We start from the raw sequence: 22,494 nt of genomic DNA on the forward strand, positions 1-22,494 counted from the left end.
GTGTCCTCCATACTTATTTGTCATGATATTAGTGCAGTGTGTTCTACTGAAGACAAATTCCTTGTGTGTTCTTCATACTTGGCCAATAAAGATGAGTCTGATTCCGATGTAGAATTAATACATTGGGCAGTACTGTACATGTAGCACTGTTACCTGTGTGTGCACAGTGCTGCCACCGAGAGGCTAAATTAGGAACATCAAATCATTACATGAGTTTGATGGAATGAGCCCCCCAATTTTCTAATACATACAGTATGGCGACAATCAACCAAAGGGGGAAAGTTGACTGCCAATGTCAATTTACTTTTGATATGCATGATTCAAATGAACCAAAACACATGCTTAAGATGGTTGAAATTAAAAAGCAAATGTGAAACACAAAATGGCTAAATTAATTGCTGTTATATGTAAAGAAGGTCCGCCAAGGTTGCCCCCCCCCATATTTTTAACACACCCAATCTGGCTCAATTTGCAAACGGTTTGGACACCCCTGCTGTACAGTATATCAAGGTTGTCAACAATTCACTATCAGATTGACATTTCTGGCCTTTATGGGTGCACCAGTAAATTTTGCTCATCTGTCATTTGCCGTTCATCAACGGCCTGCACACTTGGATGTTGTCATTTCCGTCGGGCTAATACTTCACCCAAAAGTGTTTCTTTACATACGGACACTTCTATTCCTCACACAGGAACTCCTCTGCTGACATTTAAAAGCTAAGTACATGTTTGTGCTATTTCATTGTATTTTTCACCGAGAGATGGTTTTAAAATTGTAGATACTGGATATCAATATATCAATAATACTTGTTGTTGGGAGATGTCAGATGAGTGTACTTTGTACTCCTCAAACACCAACTCAGTCTTGTGACACGAGGAATGGTGTTTAAAGCCTAGAAGGGGTGTAAATATAGAGTTGTCGTTGAAAAAAATTATTGAGCGTGCCAGTTTACGTGTATGTCAACTTCCCAACAGAAATACTCTCATCGTTTGGAGTTCTAACTTACTTGTACTGTCTGTACTTTTGTGACCGAGTATTAAAACTTGAGATGTTCAAACAGTTGACCATCGGCGTGTACACTTATCTCAGCGTAATAGCATGTTTTTATATGTGTGTATTGTTGACACTCTGGCATGTTTGTTTCCCTCCTTTAAGGCCAGCGCAGAGCAATGACGAGATGAGGAAACCCGGATCCTGTTTCAGGGTGGATGATGCTATAAGAGGCCGGCGAGCACTCTCCAGTAACATACGAAGCTGAGAATAAGAAGGCGATCGTGCGAAACACATCCGAGAAGGTAATGACACTTGGAGACAGCAGTGGATCATGAAGAAGTAGGCAAGGTTGGTGAATTTGCAAAATCTGTCCTTGAGTGGTCTGATCGAGAGCACGACCTGGGCTCATGTTAGCTGCCCGAAGCAGCGGAGGTGGCGTCGGAGGACATCAACCTCCTCCAATGCACAGGGAAAACTCAGTTAGCTCCACCGGTGGGCCAAAAGTTCCCGGGAACCCCATGGAGGTCAGGTGTAATGCCTGCTCTGGACGACCGGGGGCGCCTCATCAAAACAGAGCAGCGATACTCAGAGAGATGGAAAGCAACTGGTACCAGAAAATGTTTGGACTGGGCAAAGAGGAAACTGTCAGCCAGAAGACGGGAATGCCCTACAGGTGAGTCCTGACAGTACATATTCATGACATTGCCCAAGATATTTATTGGTGGGTGATGAAAATGCGCACAATATGACCAACAAAAAAATACACCATCTACATGACAATAAATTCCTCTCCCAACCGGCGAGGGTTATGATATCCAAAACTGGTATAGTGGCCTGAAGTCCACGATCATTGTTGCATTTGTCTCCTCACCAACTAGCTCAGAAATCACTTGCTTGGCTTTTGTTCTAGAGCTACTGGATACAAAACACAATTTCACTCACAATTTGTAATTTACCAAGTCCTCAATGGCTCACGCCAATGGTCATCTTGTTCCATACTTGGGGTATCTTGTGCCGCTTCATTCTCAACTGAATGCTTTTTAGGCACAAATTGTGGATTTCACCTCTATTTGCGCTAAAATCTGCCTCTTTAGCAACTCATTCATAACTCATTCACTGCCAGACGTGCAAAAATGTGTCAGGGTTTTTGTCATTGTCACTCGAATTTAAAGACGCACAGAATATTGAATTTTAGGACTACATAAACATTCAATGCAGTGTAAGATACCTTACACTTTCTTGTTTCATCAGAAAAAAAATGTATAAAAAAGTTATTTCCTTTTGGCCTGGAGTTATATGAGCTTGAAATGAGGGTGGCTGTCCAAAATACAATGCAAGAGACACATATTGGTTTATATAGGGATTTAATAACCGCTGAAGCATGAACAAAATGCTAATATGGACAAAAGGTAAATACTGCCCCCTTGTGGAAAGGAAAAAAAAACATTGCTCAAGGTCATGGCAAGCGCTTTATCGGCACCCAAACAAGAAAAAAACAAAACGCAAACAAATTCTGAAATGACGCTCGACATCATATTTTCAATTTCCAAATGAATTTGTGAATGAATGAGTAAAAGACAAATACGATGCAACTGTTTTCTCCACATATTGGGATGAGGGGGAAAAAATACCGTATTTTCCGGTGTATAAGGCAGACCCAAAAGTGTTCATTTTCTTCCAAAGATGACTCTGCACCTTATACGCAGATGCGCCTTATACATGTATGTGAAGTAATTGTGAGTCACAGCAGGTGTCACATCTACTGTCAGCAGGCATCGACTTTCATTTCCCCTGTAGAAGAACACTTATCTATTAATAGACGTATTATATTTGGTAAACGTTTTTCATTCATGAAAGGTGCGCCTTATAGTCCGGTGAGAATTATATACAGAAAAAGTTTGAAAATATACCTTCCATTGGGGGTGCGCCTTATATTCCGATGCGTCTTATGCACTGGAAAATACGGTAATTCAAACCTCACAGGAAAGTGGCTGTTTTTCCCCCATATTTATTGGAAAAATAAAAAACTTGGGACCCTTTGTTAGCATGTCTTTTCCTTACTTTAGATAATATATTTTGAGGCGAGGCCATCGCAATGATGAAGTGTTTCCTCTCGTGGCTCATTATTTCATTTGTGAGTGTTGTGTGTCGCCAAAGTCTGACCCGACTTAAGAGTTATGTCACTTGATCTTGCTCTATTGCTCAAAGGCAGCATCAGCTCTGTTGCATTCCACCGTGTTGATGTTGACGAACGCCATGGTGACAAAACAAATGGAGGTGGCGGGATCGCTGAGTTGGGCACATCGAGTCTTTAAGCGTCGCTTCCAAGATGAGGATTGCAAACCCTGCCTTGTGAAATTCAGAATGGAGTCATTATCCTTCTCTTTGTTCCTTGCTTGTAGATAATGTAGACTCTTTCATCCTTTTCCCACAGTTTTTTGTTACAAAAACGCTTAAGTGCTCTGTGTCCCACTGCTATCATCAAAGCTGAAAACCCCACATTCATTTGTTCTCCCATCGCCTTCTCCCTTTCACAGTTTCTCTGACAGTGTTCGTGAACTCATTTGGAAAAACAGAAAGATCAGAATGAATAAGGACCACCTAATTTAAATGATATATTTTTCTGTTCATGCACACTGCACCCAAAGCAGTTCGGCTCATTTTCACAGAAATTAAAAATGAAATAAAATGAAAAAAGCAGGTCACCTTTACCCTTTGCATGCTTTGCATCACTGGAAGTTGTTTGTAGTCATTAGTCTGCAATTGTAACTTGCAGTTGGAGCTATTGTGGTATTATTATTCTTATAATTATGGCGAGATTGTTGTTTGTTGGATGCACCAGTATGGAGAAACATACTGTACACAAGCACACGAATGCTTGTGTGGCATCGAATGCCTGTACGGACGCGCACATGCACGCAAATGCTTTGAGCCCGTTAGCAGTTCTATTTAAAACTGGGACAGAATATAACCACAGATTTCCCAGGGATCTTTAACTGAGGTAAAAATAGCTTTTATGCCTCCCCCCCTGAAAAACTATTCATGCCAATTTGATAATACACAGGATATTGCAAGATTTTTTTTTCTTTTTAAGTACTCACTCGGTGAAATTATTTTGAATCGTATTTTGTGCAGCGCACCTGCATTTAATCTGACCTGAAATTGTTTACAGTTTTGTAAAATCTATACATTTATTGATTTAGTCAATTAATTATTTATGTGTTTATGGCTGTATGTATGTAAGTATCTCTGTCTGTTTGTCTGTCTGTCTGTCTGTCTGTTTCATATATATGTAGTAACTTTCTACGACCATTCTACAAATAAAGAGCCCGGTACCGTCCACCATTGCTACCATCCTTCCCCTAAAAGCTTTACACAAAGGCGTTATTTAGTCGATGCTTTCACGTGACTGACACCGAAATTGTCACGTGCGAGTTGACAGCTAGGGCGGGGCCGCCGCTCACGACCTCCGCCAGCCGAAGAAGACACTTCAATTTCATTTAATTTCAACGACTCGCTGTCACCTCACCAGCGACACGCGCCTCGCGCCTGGCTGTGTCTTGTGCTGGCAAGTCCAAGAGTTTGCATTGCCCGAGGTGATTGTTAGCCGCGATCGCGTAACTTTGTTGCTTTCCGGGATCGCGAGTGTGCCATTTTATTTTGCCTAGCTTGACAGGCTGGACGGATCGCCCCGCCCGCCTTCTTTTGTCGCGTTTTATTCCGCGTCCGTGGAATCATCGGACTCGCGTCTTTTGTTGTAATAAAATCTCTGCCAGCACCTACAGGACTCGAAGTGGATGCAAATGACATCGAGGAGCTTGTTGCTGACCATAATGAGGTCCTCAACACAGAGGATTTGATTTGCCTTCAAGAGGACAAGCAGAAGCAGGCCATTCAGTTGTTGATGTGCAGGCTTTTATTGAACAGTTCCATCCAGAAAAGACGATGAGAATCATCAACATGATGAATGATAATGTGATGCCTCAGTTTCGTAAGATCTTACAAGTCAGAAAGCAAAAGGTGTCAATTAAGAGCCATCAACGACCATCACAAATGTAAATAAAGTGACTTTATTATATAGTGCAGTGTATTTCTTTCATTACAATACAATAGCACCTTTATTATACATAGAATAAGGTATGTTGTGTGTAGTTTTTAGGCTTATTTAGTTGAAAATTATATTTTATGGAGACCTGGAAACGGATTATTCTCATTTTAATGGTTTCCTATGGGGGGAAAAAATTGGGATACACACCTTTCGCCTTACACACTCTGTCTGGGAACCAATTAAGTTCGTAAGCCAAGGTCTCACAGTATTACAAATTCCAAAGTATTATGAAATTTTTAATTTTTATTTCTTTATTTTATTATGTGTGACACTTATGATCCTACTGTGATTTTTTTGGCATGAGGCAGGTTTCGATCTCCAATGATAACGCTGGGCTTTAGTCGGATATGTAGGCCACCACATTGGTCTTAAATAGGAGCAGGACACTCCCTGAAGGCTGGAAACTGATCACTGGCTTAATTATTGCTGCCGTAGCGCCAGCTGAAATGAAAAGAGGCTTTTCATTTATGTTCACAAAATACTAAACGGATTTCACGCTATCTAAGATATGAAAAAAAAAAAAAACACTCAATCATTTTTCATCTTTTGTCCCAAACAACTCGGTTGTTCATTCTGAAAAATGATACCGTGTGTCGCGTTGCACACGGTTGTAGTGGGACTGAGTGTGTGTGTGTGGAGGTGGTGGGGCGTGGATAAAAGCTTAATTAGTCTCATGAAACATGAAGCTGATGTTGAAATGCTTGAGGATACACTTGTGATTCACTTCAGTTTGATTGCACAACAAGGCTAATTATTTGAAAACTCAAAGCATTGTATTCTGCTCTAATTTTTCGTTAAAGTAAATTTAGATTTGGAGAATGTATAGCTAGTAGCTTGAAATACTGTATGATCGGAAAATGTCAAAAGACTATTCAATCATTGGACTGTTTTTCTGAACGGTGTAACGGTGAAGCAGTATCGATAACGGTGATTTTGCAGACAAAAATGCCTGCCTGTTGAGCGATGAGAGAGGAGACTGCGCTGTTGCGAGCATGTTTGCAAGTGAATTCAACTCACCTACAACCATCGCTTTGGCACTCTGCAAAGTTCATAATAAAAAGAATATGCCTTTAATTTAGGAACATTTTATTCATATAAATCAACTTTTAACTCATTCACGAATTTATTTAGGAATTGAAAAACATGACGTGGAGCGCCATTCCTGAATTTGTTCGGGTTTTGGTTTTTCTGTCTGGAGGATGTTGATCAAACTCCGGTCAGACCTCTGGCAATGATTTTCTCTCCCATTAGGGGGCAGTATTTGCCTTTTCGACAGCCGCCCCCACTTTCACTGCAGATAACTCCAGAATTAAGTAAGCTTGACGTAAACATATTTTTTTTCTGATGAAAGAAGATAGTCTAAGGTTTATTATGCTGCATTGAATGTTTGTGTAGTCCTAAAACTCAATATTCTGTGGGTCCTGCAATTTGGGTGAAAATGACAAAAACTCTGGCACTGGAGTGGACACATATTTGCACATCGTCAGGCAGTGAATGAGTTCATTTTTATTTTTCACAACCTTTTTATCCATTCTAAAATGCACATAAGACAAGCAGACATCACCAAGCCTAAATTGTAACTATTTTTCCCGACAGCACCCCCTTTTGGGCGTCTCCGAGCACAAAATCAGCACAGGTACACTCATGTCTATTATTACAACTATAAACACAGTCACGTTGCAAAAGCTCAGCTGACATCGCTTCTGCCAAGCAGGATCAGTTTTTCCACTCATCCTGCAGAACAATGGACACAGATGCCCCTTTTGTTAGTCTTGAAACCTTTGAGAGGCTGACCATGTGTACTTGCACGCGAGGAAAAACATCCAATTGGGATTTGACTGTCCTTCAAAAGAACCTCAAAACCTTTTCGAATCAGATGATGGCAGAGGTTAATTGACCATTTCACTTAGGGGTGTGCTCACTTTTGTTTTCCGTAATCCTCTGGGAGAACAAGACATGATCTAGATTAAAAGGCTGGTACCTTTGGCCCTTGATAAATTAAGCATTAGGTTTCGTTAGCGCTTACAACAGACTTCTTATGTCGTTACCACATAGGCTTAGTCATGCTAATTAGGTGATACCAGAGCTAATGGGGCAATTAGAGCCAGGCATAGATATTAGAGGTAATCAGACAGAACAAAACAAGGAATCAGTTTGCTTCAGGGAGCAGTCTACGGCGCCCCCACCCCGAGTGCAGGGACTTATCAGAGCAGTGGTCTGGCACCACAATCTCTATCCATTTGGGATATTTATATAAGGCCAGAGGTACCAGCACAACTTTAGTTCACTGACGAAGCTCTTCGGATGAGGAGTGAAACGTCCGACACCTTCAAAGAAGTACAGATGACGGTTGAAGAAACCTTTTCATCGATAGACCACTCATGTATGACTGAGAGTCTACACAGACAGACATGATCTCATTCATTTATCCCAATTAGAGTTCAAAGGTGTGATACTCTATGTTCTCAATGTGTGAGTTTATGTGCCAGTCTGTGAGAAAGATGGCGAGAGAAAGTACAAATAGAGCAAAGTGGAGGCTTCCCTCGTGATATTTCGTGGTTCACTTCATTACAAAAACATTGCCCGCAGACAGTGTGCAAATGTGCACTACATGCTTGTTGGCTGCCAGTGTGCTTGTACAGTATGTGTGTTGTCACCGTGCATTTTGTTTAAAAGAGGTGGAAACGTCAGAAGAGAAACAACAAAAGGAAAAATATGTGGAAATAAGAATAAAAACACCATTGAGAATGTCATGATCCAAACGCGGAAGCCGAGAATGGTTGGAAGAAACGCTGGATGAGAGTCAATGGAGGAGATCATGAGTAAGTGACGGAGAGAGGGAATACTGGGACACAAAAGAGGAATGACGGAGGAAGCGAGGTTGGGGGTTGAGGATAAGAAGAAGTGGGGGTGAGAAGGGGTAAAAGGATGCAAAGAGATGGAAAGCGGCAAACTCAACAGAGAAAGGGCGAGAGTGAAAAACAGGAGGGAGGGTGAGGAAAAAAAATAATGTCCCAGATTCCCAGACCGTTTAATAGGGAGCAAAACCAAAGCGTGCTACTAATGCAGACTGGCTGTTGCAGAGGGCAAAGTTACGGTGTGTGTGCGCATGTGTGTTGGGCGCGAAAGACAGTGCGGAGAGATAGAGAGTGCATGTATGTGTTGCTCTCTTCATCTCCATGTGCACACAGACCATATGTGACAGCCCTTATGTGGGAGAACACATTTTCATCATGGACTTTTTTTACATAAACTGCAATTTTTGCCATTTCTTACTTTGACTTTTTTTTCTGAACAAGAGGATTCACCTATATGGGAATTCATCCAGAGACAAATCACTCACTTTGCTCGGAGCCCGACTCACATGCCCACCACCGTGTGGGCGTTAGGCCTACCTGGATTATCACGAGCGTGCGTATTCGTGGGACCCGCTCACAGCAAACTTGGTTGAAACACCGGATCAAGCGAGATGTATCTGTACAAAGCGACATGCCCGGATATCCCCAACCCCAAGCAGAAGGCGTCCAGAAGGCAGAGCTCAATCCAGACCCAGAACCTCGGTCAGGGGAGGCTGGCGGATCAGACGTGTGTGGTATCAGACCCCCGAGCACAAGTGCCTCTCATGTTGTGGAGTGCCAAAAAACAGCCCAGTGTGAGAGACCTCAAACAGTTGGAGGAGTTTCTTAACTTCCACACGCTCTCGCTGCATGACTCCATCAAGAGCCAGACCGGGATGATGTACAGGTAACCCGGCGTGTATGTGTGTGTGTATATATACAGGACTCCAAAACTGATACTTCTGAAACATATTCCACCTCCCGGTTGGAACAGATAGTTGCTGATTGCAAATTAATAAATTACACCTCTTATTTTGTATTGAACTTTTTTATTTTCAACCGCAGCTCTTTCAATTTTGCTGCTGTAGATTGCAAATTTCCCCATTGTCGGAGGTTTTCTGATTCTGATTTGTTATTGCCAATGCTTCTCCCTCTGTGGTCGCATTTGTTTTTGATAATTGTATTTGTCATTGTTGTGTAATGACAAGGCGATAAGTTTTAGTATGGAGGGATGGGGGCGGGTGGTGAGCATTTTTTGCTGCTGGAGTGGTTTGGCACATCCTCCTGCAATTTCAGGTTTGAATTCCGACTCGGGCTTTCACGTATGCTGCTTGCATGTTCTGACTGTGGTCCTGAAATGTGTCGGTGAGTGTGAAGAGATTCAGTTGGGACAGATTTCGGGTCACCCGAAATTCTGATGGGGATAATGTCACGATTTGCAAGGTGGCGGCAGTGGTGGACCCCCCAAAAAAATCATGCAGGAGGGAGGAGCAGGGTGTATTTAACAAATTATATTAAGTCAGCCGGAACAAAATCTGAAACAACCAAAAAAAGTCCAAAGTAGCAAACAAAACTATGAGTAAATCATGACAAGACGAAACAAACCTGACATGGTGAAACAAGCAATGACTCGACACTGAATGGTCATGCCAGGATTAAAATGACCAACATCTGTGCAGCTGCAGGCAGGGCCCTGAAGTGCCACTCGTTGGGTGCAAACCAAAATGTGACAGATAAGCTTTGTGGAAAATCAATGGATGGATGCAGTCTTCCACTCAACCAATCTATAGACCCACAAGCCTATTTTTAAATGGCATGCTAGATTATGCAATGACCATCGTGCCACAAGAACAATTGATTGATCATCATTGGGGCATAAGGGATCAACGATTCATTCATGAATGAGACTTTAAAACATCTCAACAATTTTTCCACAAGCTCATGTTAGTCCGACCAATTGTTTCTTTGTACATTCTTCAGACATATTTGACCAACTATCAATGAGAGCAAAAATAACATAACCTTGTTTGAGTCGACCGTTCTGTTAATGCAGAAGAAATGAGACTATGAGACAGCAAAGCCCTCCATCACAGAAAGGGGATGGGGGGAGGGAGTGCTGCCAAGCTGTATCCTTTTTGGGTCGACCTGGCTTTAAAAGCTCATATGGCCATGCCCTGTTAGCACTTCGCCCCGAGATGTTGGCATATCTGCATTCAAGAGAGAGACAGAGTGTGTGTGTGTGTGTGTGTGTGTGTGTGTGTGTGTGTGTGTGTGTGTGTGTGTGTGTGTGTGTGTGTGTGTGTGTGTGTGTGTGTGTGTGTGTGTGTGTACGTGTGTGGGTGGGTGTGTTTATTTCCTTGGTCGCAATGTATGTACAGCAATATAACAAAGCAGCTGGATGCCTCAAAGGCTTCTCTGTTATTGTGGTGATTCATATCAACTTTACAGAACACTGATGGTACATATTTATTTATTTCTCTATCTGTTTTTGTATCTATTTATTTATTCAATCAATCGTTTATTTATTCATCTCATTATGCGTTTGCTTATTTATTCATTAATCTATTTGTTTATGTATTCATTAATTACGTTATTTGTTTATTTAGCTATTTATTTATTTATTTATTATGCTGACCAGTGTTATTTTATTTTAAATCCCGCTCAGCATTCAGCCTTCCCCCATGTCACGGTGAAATGACAGACCAAAAAAAAGGGATGCGAATTAATTAAACAGCTGCACAAAGATAGTACATCCGCTTTTACCCAAAACGCTAATAGCTGCTTAAATTAATGCCTTGAGCTTAACTTTAATCACACATGCCAAATTAAAGTGGACAGCAATTCAATCAAGATGCTGACATGGCTTCATCACATGAATGTGATATTATTGGAAAAGTTAGTTTGGCCGGTGACATAGATGACATTAGAAAGCAAATGTCATGTGTACAATTTGTACAGATGCATGTGTGTGTATGAGTGTGGTGACAGTCTGGATGTTTGTCAGTCCTTCAGATTAAGTGAACTGTGCCGACAGACCAGGGTGTGAAGGTGACAGTAATCATGTCATTACAGTCGGTCCGTCTGTTGCTTTTCTTTCTGTAAACTGTCATCTGAACATTTAGAACTCAATTTTATAATTCAAATCCTTTTATAGTGTTCCAATAGCTCTGGGGCTATTGTGCTTTTTTTGCGCCTGTAATGGACAGCATTTACACAGCCCCGCTTTGTTAAGCGGAAGGTCGGTGCTGTTGGACAGTCTGCGGCTGGATGGATGCATGGCTTGAGGAGCCCTCGATGAGAAGGAGCATCAGCACAGAGCGCTGATGCGTATGTGGAACTGTCGCGGCTTGGAATTTAAGCAGATTTACGTGGGACAGGAGATGTGAGACAATCTCTTTCATCAATGGATGCTACAGCTTCATGTTTGCTTTCAACATTTAGCTTGTAGCAGACATGCAGATTTCACCATGACATACCTGATCCACTGGTGAATACCATGCGGTTACTTTTCATCTGTAAAAATGGATAACTTTGCTGCTGTGTTACCGGTTAGAGTGAACGCTAGAGCGAATGGCTGCCGCTGCTCACTCGCTCACACACACACACGCACGCACGCACGCACGCACGCACGCACACACACACACACACACACGCACAAAAAGGTCCTTATCCTTTGACTGTAAAGTGTCCTTGAGAGTTTTGAAAGCCGCTTAGAAATTAAATTTATTATTATTATTATTATTATTATTATTATTATTATTATTATTATTATTAATATAAGACACTTTGATCCTCTCCTCTTTCATCTAGAACTGCTTCATACAACAAAGAGGGTGCAGAAAGTGCTTAAGATTGAATGACTGTGTCTCTGTGTTGTCATAATATTTTGTTAGTTAGTTTTTGTTGTTGTTTTGACTTCAAGATGGCGCCGCACGAGTGGTTGCGTTTCCAGCAGCTCCTGTATTTTGTTTTCTACTTCTTCCTTCCCTTTCCTCTTCCTTCCATAAATTTGCTGCTGTGAAATGTAAATGTCTCAAATGTGAGACTAATAAAGGCTAATCCAATCCAATCCTATTGTTTGCTCTGTCATCAAAACTGTAACACTGCCGGTTTCCAAATGTTATCACGACAATAACATGCAATAACTCGGCATCGGGTGATCTCTATTCCAAACATCTCATAGCCGAAGTACCCTAAGTAAAATGTGTCGGGTTGTTGATCCAAGAAGATCTTCTGAAATATTTGGCTCTCGTTTGTGTCATTGGGGGGGGGGGGGGGGGGGGGGGGGGGGGGGGGGGGGGGGGGGGGTGGGGGGGTTCCCGCGAATGTGCATATGAACTGGTTGGGTTCGGTACCTCTAAAAAGGGAGAGAACCACATTGGTTAGAAGTTTTCAGTGGTCATGTGAGGATAACTTATTGCTCCTCTATACCAGCGACATTGTGGCTTGAAAAAAGTGTGAGTGCACACACACACACACACACTTTGCTTGCTTGAAATATTAAAACTTATCTTCAAGGTGACACTGTATGCTGCAGATTTTGGCAAACAACTTTCACAGGTTCCTGCCAATAATTGGACACGGGATCAATAAGATAAGGGCAAATGTCTCATTTATGGCAAGTGATGCCATTAAGATTGTCAGACGGCAGAAATGGATAGCACCCACCAGCACTTTGAATGCGGATGTGCTCAGTGAGGACATTGAAACCCCAAGCGAGTATCGCTGCAGACTCGCCGTTAGAGGGAGCCGTGGCCTCGATGGACAGACGAGCTTTGATGTCTGAGTCTTTGCATGCCAGTGTGAGCAGACGAGCGTGTCAGGGATTGAACAGGTGGTCTAGTGGACCTTTTCCCTTTTTATTATTCATTTTAGAGGTGGATCTAAAATTAACACTGCAACAGATACAAACCCTGTAGACCCTCTATTTTATTCTCACCGGCATCTCCTCGTCCAGGGTTGTTCGGTGTCTTGCCTATAAGCACTGCTTTGTCAGTGCTACTATTGATTGCCAGTCATGGAATGTCAACTCAAGATGAAGCATCTGTTTGGTCCTCTGTGTCTGCTGCGGGAGAGGAATTGTTTGAAAGGGGAACTATTTAAAATGTGGCAGGTGTGCTCTGGTGGTCTGTGGATTGAAAGATCTTTTAGGTCAAAAGAAGGAATTGCAATATCCGTTCAAACTATATACAGTAAAGTCTCGTTATATCGATATCGGATATATCGATAGTCCCGGTTATATCGATACTATTTCTATGCACGCACAGAGAAAATTACATGCAAACAGGGTCGGATATATCGATAGTCCCGGTTATATCGATATTTTTTCGGACTCCCTTGAATATCGATATAACGAGACTTTACTGTAATAAAACGGCATTTCCTCCTTTTTATTCTCTTCCACTGAACATATTTGTGCTCCCTGGAGGTGGTGTGGCTATTTTTCCGAGAATACTTGTTTGTTTTTGAGTCATTTTGCTCAGACAGCTTCCTCCATGTTTGTTCTTCCATACTGTATATGCAGACTTTAGCAATACCTGTTCAGTTCAAAGAGTTGCTTGTTGTGTAGCCACAAGGGAACACAAGGCAGTGTCTTATTGTGCCGGACACAAGCCCGGATAAATACAGAGGGTTGTGTCAGGAAGGGCATCCAACGTAAAAGCTTGGCCAAAATAAACATGCGAATCTACCCTCTGAAGCTTAGGATGCTGATTCGCTGTGGCGACCCCTGAAGGGAAAATCCGAAAGGAAAAGAAGATATGCAGGCTTTAGTTTGTTGTCCTTCCAGACTGCCGTCAAGAAAAATAATCTGTGTGTTTGTGTGTGTATGTGTGTGTGTGTCGGAGGCGGGGCGATTGGATTTCGTTGTTCTGAGTTATGTTCTTATCACTAGTAAACAAACCCTCCATCGTTTTCCCTTCAGGTCTATTTGGAGGAAGCGTGCATACCACATGCACACCCCTCGTTGATGTACAATTTACAACACAGTGTATACTACTCAACAGCATTCTCCTGCCCCCCCACACTTTCATACAGTTTCCATAGCAATGCAATTATGATCCTTTTTTTGTACTTGTTGCCACTCTTCAGTGTCAAGTGTCCTAATCTGAAGACTCTTAAACCGCAGCGTAGGAGTATGTTCTCATTAGGCTTCATGGTCCAAGATAAGAACGATTACGTCAGGGATTGAGTCACAAATCCCGCAAGTTTAGAGATCATAGAAAAATCGTGCATTGTGTTGATTGAAATCCACAACGAGACCATATTTATAAAAAATGTGGGAAAGCAGAGCACATGTAGACCCACTCATAAAGCTACCGTGAGTCACACAATTTTTGCACAAGCTAATATATATATATATATATATATACACAGTAAAGTCTCGTTATATAGATATCGGATATATCGATAGTCCCGGTTATATCGATATTTTTTCGGATTCCCTTGAATATCGATATAACGAGACTTTACTGTATATATATACGTCCATCTAATCAATCAACCCATCCATCCATTCATCCATCTAATCCAGTGGTTCTTAACCTGGGGTTTGGCGAGTCGGTCTCAGGGGTTCGGTGGATCTTCCGCCACAGAGGTCCACCCCTCAGTCTAGTCTGCAGTTAGTAGGCACAGTCATTGGAAGAAGGGTTCGCTGAATGAGCATATGAAACTGGTGGTGTTCGGTGCCTCCAACAAGATTAAGAACCATCAAGTTGTGTTTAGAATCAATGGGGTTTGATAATAAAGGTTAATGTTGATGCCAAGCATGGGATAATTTTGGGGCCATAGAGAAACTTCAATTTCATGCTGAGGAGTCCATTTTCCCCCCTCCAAGGGCTTTTTTCAGCTTTCTTTCCACTCAAGAGAGTCAAATACGGCACCTGCACTATATAAATAATTGCCTTGCTTTTTCCACTTCTTATATTTATGAACTTCTCACTTTGCGGCCTCTATATGAAAAGAGCCTATTACAGCCAATTACGCAGCTCACTGAAGGGTCACTGTACAATTTACAATCATTCTCAAGCTCACTGTGCTTTGCCTGAATAACACGCTGAGTTGGGAGATGGAGCAGGAAATGATGCACACTCCAAACACGGGACCAAAGCTTCAAGACGTCCCAAGGCAAATACTCATCACCATAATATGCCTCTGTTGTCTTATCTGGCAATACATGCGCATACATTCCAGCACCCCTGAAACACATGAATGAGGTACATTTTGGCTCTAAATGCATTTCACTTTTAAAATTACAGCATTGTCCACTCTGAATACCAACCCCCTGCCCTCTAGATAGTATTTGGTATAAATGGTTGGATGGAATCAGAACAGTAAAACTGCATATATGACTTTTGCTGATAAAAATGCCCATATGAGGTTAAGATGTACACCAAATGTGGATTTGTTTCCAGTTGTTTGTGTCATTGGGTAGTGGAATTTTACTAGTGTGGGTGTCGTGTGTGCCAGATTTGCGGGGTTATAAACCACCCTGACCTCAATGTGTTGCTGTTTTGCTTTGTTAGCGATGTGCGGAGATGTATTCCACCCAGCGCAGCGCAAGTCGGGAAGCATTCAGACACCACTCAGCACTTTTTAGGTTCTCATTTCTGTGGGAGAGGGAGAGCATAATTCCACGAGTGCCCACATTGAGATTCGTGTTTTTTTTAAAGTGCAAGGAAAGGCAGCAAATAAGAATGAAGCTAAGTGTATGTGTCTTGATATGCCTCCTATCAGCCATAAAACAACACCCCCTCCAAAAATGATGATGATTGTTCAAAGGCTGTGAGACAGTGGAGGAAAGTTCTCACTCTTCGTGAGTGAGACAGGTGCAGGAGCTAAAGAGAAGAGAGAGAAAAGGAGTGGGTGGTGGGCGCTGTAACCCAATACTCTGTGCTGTCGACCGAAGCCGCTGAGGAAAACAAGAACGAGAGGAACGGCTCAAAGTGGAACCGACTCAGGCTCGGGTTGTGGGAACGTTGGGGAGTGAGGCTGCCGACAGTGAGCCCCCTATTGAAGATCCAAAGTGAGGAACCAGAAAAAAAACTGGACTGTAAAAGTGCTGATGGCACCTCGGAACGTTACATTGCTGGCAGGACTGCAGCGTGACCCCCTCCCCCATCTTGTTCCCTCGTTTGTACTCCGACCCTCCTCTCCCTCCTCCACTCTCGCACATCTTGTTTCTCCGTCGTGCAGCATCTTTCCCTCTGTCCCTCTCTGCCTTTCTCTCTCTCTGTCTCTCCCTCTCTCTCTCTCTCTCTCTCTCTCTCTCTCTGCTTCCATCGCTCCCCCTCCAGCGCCTCTGATTGTCATTCTGCAGCTGGACGTGGCTTTAAGAGGCATCACACTGGCAAAGAGAGGATAACTCACAAATTGCTAAGTCAGCAACTTAAAAAAAGAAGTGTCTTCAAGGCTTTTGATGACTGACCATTTCATTGGTTATCCTTTGACAAAGAAAGACTTGATAGAAGAGCATTAGCAGACAGCCAAAGCTTGATATTGCTTCATAGAACGCCACAATGCTCACAGAGAAGCGGCAAACGAAGATTCCATCTGTCTCCTGCAAAACTTGAACCCGAACATTCAGACTTTTCCACAAGAAGACGCAATTCATCCTGATCTCACCCATTGAGCCCCAGGCCCTTCTCCTTGCCGGAAGATCAGTCATGCAGGTGTCCATTGCCTGCACGGACCACAACCTGAAGAGAGGTAATGGGGACCATAGCAAGCAGAACGCCACCAGCCCGAGTGTGGTCAACCAAGCAAAGGCAAAATTCCGCACGGTGGCCATCATCGCTCGCAGCTTTGGCTCCTTCACTCCACGCCACATCTCACTCAAGGAGTCCACGGGGAAACACACGGGAATGAAGTACAGGTGTGTCTGTGGGTGTATTCGCTTTTACTTGAATACTTTGTCTAGTTTGTTTGTTGTTTTGGAGGCATTTCTGAAGAAACTAACTTTCACATAAAGGTTGTAACCTCTTATGTTGAGCTGAACATTGATTTGGAGAACTATTTTTAAATGATCTATCCAACAAACTAAGAGAAAATCAAAGCAGTTGAGATAAGTATGGGCTCACTATTTGGCAAAGTCACTCTGTTCTTAGCTTAAAAAAACTTGAGAGACAGAAAAGAAAAAGTTATGAAATGTGCATTTGTGCCTTCTTAAGTCATTCACTGCCAGATGTGCAAAAATTTGTCCACTCCATTGCCAGGGTTTTTTTCATTGTCCCTCAAATTCTAAGTCCCACAGAATATTGAGTTTTAAGACTACATAAACATTCAATATAACGTTAGAAACCTTAGACTCTTTTCTTTCATCAGAAAAAAAAGTTAATTCCAAAGTTATATGGTTCTGGAGTTATATGATCTTGAAACGAGGGTGGCTGTCCAAAATACACTGCCATACATACATATTGGTTAATATCGCGCTTTAACAACAGCTGAAGCTGGAACAAAGCGCTAACATGGAAAAAAGGTAAATGTTTCCCCTTTGTGGAAAAGAAAATACATTTCCAGAGGCCTGGCCAGCGCTTTATTGGCATGCTAACATGAAAAAACAAAACCCAAACTAATTCGGGAATGGCCGTCTGCATCATATATTCAATTCCCAAATAAATTTGCTAATGGTACGAGTTAAAATCTTTTTGATGGTGAAAGTGATGACTAAAATCTGAGGCAGTCATGTGTTTACTTTTCGCAAACGTTGAACAGCGATCAGTTATTTCTGTGATATGATGAAGAGTTCTAATGTAATTGCCACACCTCGCTGCGGGACAGCAAGTTACTCATGCGCGAACGCTGTAATCATCGGTATGGCTTCAATGATTACACGTCTCACTCTGCGAGTAATCGAGGCGCAAATGTTCCTTGAAAATGATTGACCAAACACAAATGTCCAGACTTTGTATGACATTTACGAAGTCTTGCGCACCTAACAGTATATAACATATTCAATTCAGTAAGGTAACTTTCATGGCTGAGTGTAGAAAAAAAGGAATGCAACAATAACCCAATTTTTGGCATCCTGCATTTAACAGGATATTTTCAGATCTAACGTTGATTTCTTAAGAAACATGACAAGGTCTATGAATAGACGCATCAGATTCGATACCTGATGGTTGTCATTAGTGAGCTACTTTTTTCCTCTCCCCTTCTGTCTCTTTTCGTCTTTCCTCACCAACACGCTGTTGTTCCGCCTGCTTTCAAGGGCCATGAATGGAATAGGGCTTCTGCTTCTCTCCCACGCATCGACAACACACCTACACACCTTTTGCTGTGGTTTGATGACACAGATCTGCAGTGTGGGCCGAATGTCTGAATCCGATTTGACTTCTGCCAACTTACGTCTTTGACTTTTGAGGTCTCAAGATGAGAATCTTGTATGGCGGGCCGATTTAATCTTCACCTGAACTTCTGTGTGTGTGTGTGTGTGTGTGTGTGTGTGTGTGTGTGTGTGTGTGTGTGTGTGTGTGTGTGTGTGTGTGTGTGCGTGTGTGTCTATGTGTGTGACGTCATAAATTCTTATATTTAAAGGCATGTAAGATGACCAAGTCAGTATGTGCATCCTGGATTTTATAGCTGAATTTTGGTCCCCATAAGTGATGAGCCTGAGCCAAAAAGTGGTCCCCAGAAAACATAAAAATGTGTGAGTGTGCATGTTTGTGTGTGTGTCTGTGTGTGTGTGTGTGTGCGTGTGTGTGTGCATGTGCGCGTGTGTCGTGTGTTTGTGTGTGCATGTCCGTGCATTGTGTGTGTGTGTGTGTGTGTGTGTGTGTGTGTGTGTGTGTGTGTGTGTGTGTGCGTGCGTGTGTGTGCGTGTGTGTAACTATCTATGAAGGAACCTATCAAACAAATATAATGTCTCATATCCCATTTTAAGTAGTCTACATGCGCTGTAAATTGAGTACCTATTTTCCGGTGTATAATGTGCACCCAAAAACCTTAATTTTCTAATAGTCCCACAATGGGGAAATTTGCAATCTACAGCAGCAAAATTGAAAGGGGTGGTGGTGGGGGGGAGAGAAAGATAATAAAGTATTTTATGCATCATAGAAATGTCAGAAGACTGAAATGTCTAACTGCACAAACATGTTTAGTGAAAAGAACTGTATATTGTGCAAGTAAAAAAAAGCGTATTTGATATATGTAACAATATTGAGTGAACATAAGGTGGCTGTGCTATTTACAATGCAAGAGCCCAGGTCTTTTTTCACGTGTGATTATTAAGAGGCCTGACAGCAGTCAGTAGGAACGAGCGGAGGTAGTTCTCCCTCTTGCAGCGCGGGTGTAACATTCTCTGGCTGAAGGAGCTACCTAGTGCTGTTAGGGTAGGCAGGAAGGTTTAGGAAGGGGTGTCAATCACAGCTTTTAGTTTAGCTAGCGTCCTCTGTTGCCAGCTCCTCCAGAGAGTCCAGGGAGCAGCAGAATAAACAGTGCATAACCACAGGCTCTAATGAATCACCTTTTTATGTGGTGTGATGCCTTTTATTTGGAAAACTGTGATAGATTTATATATTATATGTTGAAAACGGTGTGCCCTGCGATTGGCTGGCAACCAATTCATGGTGTCCACCGCCTCGTGCCCGAAGACAGCTGGGATATGCTCCAGCGCCCCTCGCGACCCTAATGAGGAATAAGCGCTACGGAAAATGGATGGATGGGTGGATTTTGAAAACTTTTTTTAATCATTGAGGTGCACCTTATAGTCTGGTGCGCCTTATGTATGGAAAAAAGTTTTAAAAAATCCACCCACACTGGGGAATGCCTCAAAGAAGTCCAAGATGGCGCCCGAGTAGGCAGCCTCAGCAAGTGCTCTCATGAGCCTTGCTTTTTTTGGTTGTTTTTGTCTTGTTTTGTGTTTTCTTTTGTCACTTTGTGTTGTTGTGCATCGTGTGGAACGGATACAGATTGTTTTTCAGCATTTTTGACCACGACATTCATCAAGGAGGAGACTGTGCTGAGCGGTTGCGCCTTTTCGGCAGCATGAATATGCCAGTACTGTTTTTGAAAGGGAGGAATGTCGGAGCCATTCGACTGTCATCGCTGGACACCAAAGGGGCCATTGTGCTTTTTTGCGCCTGTAATGGGCAGCATCTTCACAGCCCGCGCTTTGTTTAGCGGAAAGGTCAGTGCCGTTGGACAGTCTGCGGCTGGATGGATGCATGGCTTGAGGAACCCGCAATAAGAAGAAAGGAGCGTCAGCGCAGAGCGCCGATGCGTATGTGGAACTGTTGCGGCTTGGAATTGAAGCAGATTTATGTGGAACAGGAGATGTGAGACAATCTCTTTTCGTCAATGGATGCTACAGCTGCATGTTTGCTTTCAACATTTAGCTTGTAGTTGACATGCACATTCCACCATGATGTCCCTGATCCACTGGTGGAAAGACGCTTTGATCCTCTCCTCTTTCATCTAGAACTGTTTCATGTCATCACAAAGAGGGTACAGCAAGTCCTGAAGAATGAATGTCGCTCTGTGTCTTTGTTTTGTCATATTGTCTCTATGCTGTCATATTATTTGTTATTTAGTTTTTTTTTTGTTCTTTTGACTTCAAGACGGCGCCGCGAGAGTGGCTGCCTTTCCAGCAGCTCATGTATTTCGTTTTTCTACTTTCATTCCTTTCATCACTTTGCTGCTGTGAAATGTAAATTTCTCCACTGTGAGACTAATAAAGGCATATCCAATACAAATCCAATACTCTAGTACACCTTATACACTGGAAAATGTGGTAAATTCAAATGTTGCCGTCTATCCGTTAACCTAAATGTTTTTGGGACATTTTGACACATTTGCAGAGAAACAAAATGCACCTGGGTGTCGTATAATAGATATTTGGTTGTTTCTCTATGTGTATTTGTGCGATTTACCTCTGAGCGATCTAGGCCATGTTGTTAAAACACCCCCTTTGCTATTTTAATGCTATTTCAAGGTTTTCTCTTTAATAATATATCTCCAGAGTCGTTTTCCCCTTTCGGCTACCACCAACAGCCTGTTATAAGGGGCAGTCAGCGGACAAATCTTATAAGTGCCCCTTTCCTCTCAGTCCAGTGAGTAAAATGCGTAGGAGGTGGACGCCATTACCAAGGTGCGCAACAGTTGTATTTAAGTGGGATTGAGGGTTTCACAATCCATCTCACAACACCTTGAGGTGGCAATGAAACATGGTGGACGAGTATTGATACCGCTCTGTATTCTCTTAACTCCATGTCGGCAATGAACACACTTGATGGCAGAAGTTTTACTCGCGCCGATTGCCATATTACCCCAGTGGGTGTGAATCACATGAATTGAACTCATCTCAGCTTCATCAAACTATCTACAGTATTAAAAAAATAACAGGTTGTGGTTTTCAAATAATCACATAATTTTGCTTTCAAGTCTGGTCGCGGAATGGATTGGGTCGTTTACAAGGAAAACACATCTTTACTTAGTGCTTTTTCTTGTAAACAAATTTCTTCCGTGCACAATTCATTTTGTATCACTGGATTCTGCAAACGGCACCGTAGGCTTAGCCGGATTAAGCATATTCATACTCTACGATGCTGATGTGCGGTGGTTTCACAGGACCTCTTTGTGTAGTATGTCTGCTCCAATCCTTTTCAACGTGGGAAAGAAATGAGAGACATCAGAGAGTCGCATTTTTTTTGTGGCGTTGTAATGTAAGTTGACGTGAGTTTGCTTTGATCTGCTGGCAAACATCATCCCAGAGGAAGGAGACTGCACGCACGTTAACCTTGTATCTATTTCAGTCTGCATTCTTCGAGGGTTGTCAATCTGCTGATGGATGGCGTGATGGGGAATTAATTAGATGTTTGAAATGAAAGGATGCAAACATCCAGATTTAAGCTCTACTGCATGTACGTGTGTAAGTAAAGTGAAATGAAACATGTCCCACTTGAAAATTGCTCACATGTTGCGTACTGTAAATGAAGACAAAGGTGTTTATATGTGTGCATACATGGTCCCAATGCCATGCTGATATCTCTTTCTTTCTTTCGAACTGTATTCAACGATTTTTAGCTTTGTTAATTTTACGTTTGTAACACTGTTCGATTCATCCTGAGAATTTTTTTAAAAATGCTATCTTGAGCTCCTTGGCTTTTAAATATGTAACCCCATAGGCACATGGGATGCAACACCTTCAAAGAAAAGAATTTCAGAACTGCCTTGCAAAATTCCCAAAAGTCTTCTTGCAGAGTATGCTCCAACACGAGAAAGATCTCAAATCGATGAACATACGACAGAAGCCTTGTAAATTATATGTTTTTAGTGATGTCTTAGCGAATCATTTGCCAAGCTATGTGAGAGAAAAAGGGACTGGCTGTGTTTGTGTAACCATATGAAGGCCATGTAATTGACTTTCTGTCGCCATGGAGATGAGAATGACAGAAAAAGCTGCGAGTGAGCAGCTTTCAGTTGAGTGGGTTTTTCTCATATGTGTGATTGTGTGTCCTAGCGGAGGTTTGTTGGTGGTTTAAATGCTGTGGATTTGAGGTTCGGGCTGTAGAAATGTGGTGTTGAGAAATGAATAAAATTACCGAGTGAGAATGTGTTAT

The 22,494-nt window shown here is 42.3% G+C and overlaps 1 protein-coding gene across 3 annotated transcripts in view; it reads left to right on the top strand.

The window, feature by feature from the left end:
* The first annotated feature begins 1,251 nt into the window (after nt 1-1,251).
* The window catches only part of kcnab1a (potassium voltage-gated channel subfamily A regulatory beta subunit 1a), a 33,209-nt gene continuing 11,966 nt past the window's right edge, over nt 1,252-22,494 (top strand). The window contains exon 1 of one of the 3 annotated variants that reach the window (XM_089013668.1): nt 1,252-1,667. In XM_089013668.1, the coding sequence (XP_088869794.1) occupies nt 1,402-1,667 (266 nt within the window). In that variant the 5' untranslated portion in view covers nt 1,252-1,401. Of the gene's footprint in view, nt 1,668-8,103; nt 8,847-15,946; nt 16,812-22,494 lie in introns of those variants that run through there. The other 2 variants (XM_089013666.1, XM_089013669.1) reach the window with 2 other exon arrangements.

Source organism: Hippocampus bargibanti, linkage group LG14 (genome assembly GCF_051943395.1).
Source record: "Hippocampus bargibanti isolate YZ-2025 linkage group LG14, ASM5194339v1, whole genome shotgun sequence".
Taxonomy (NCBI): Eukaryota; Metazoa; Chordata; class Actinopteri; order Syngnathiformes; family Syngnathidae; genus Hippocampus; species Hippocampus bargibanti.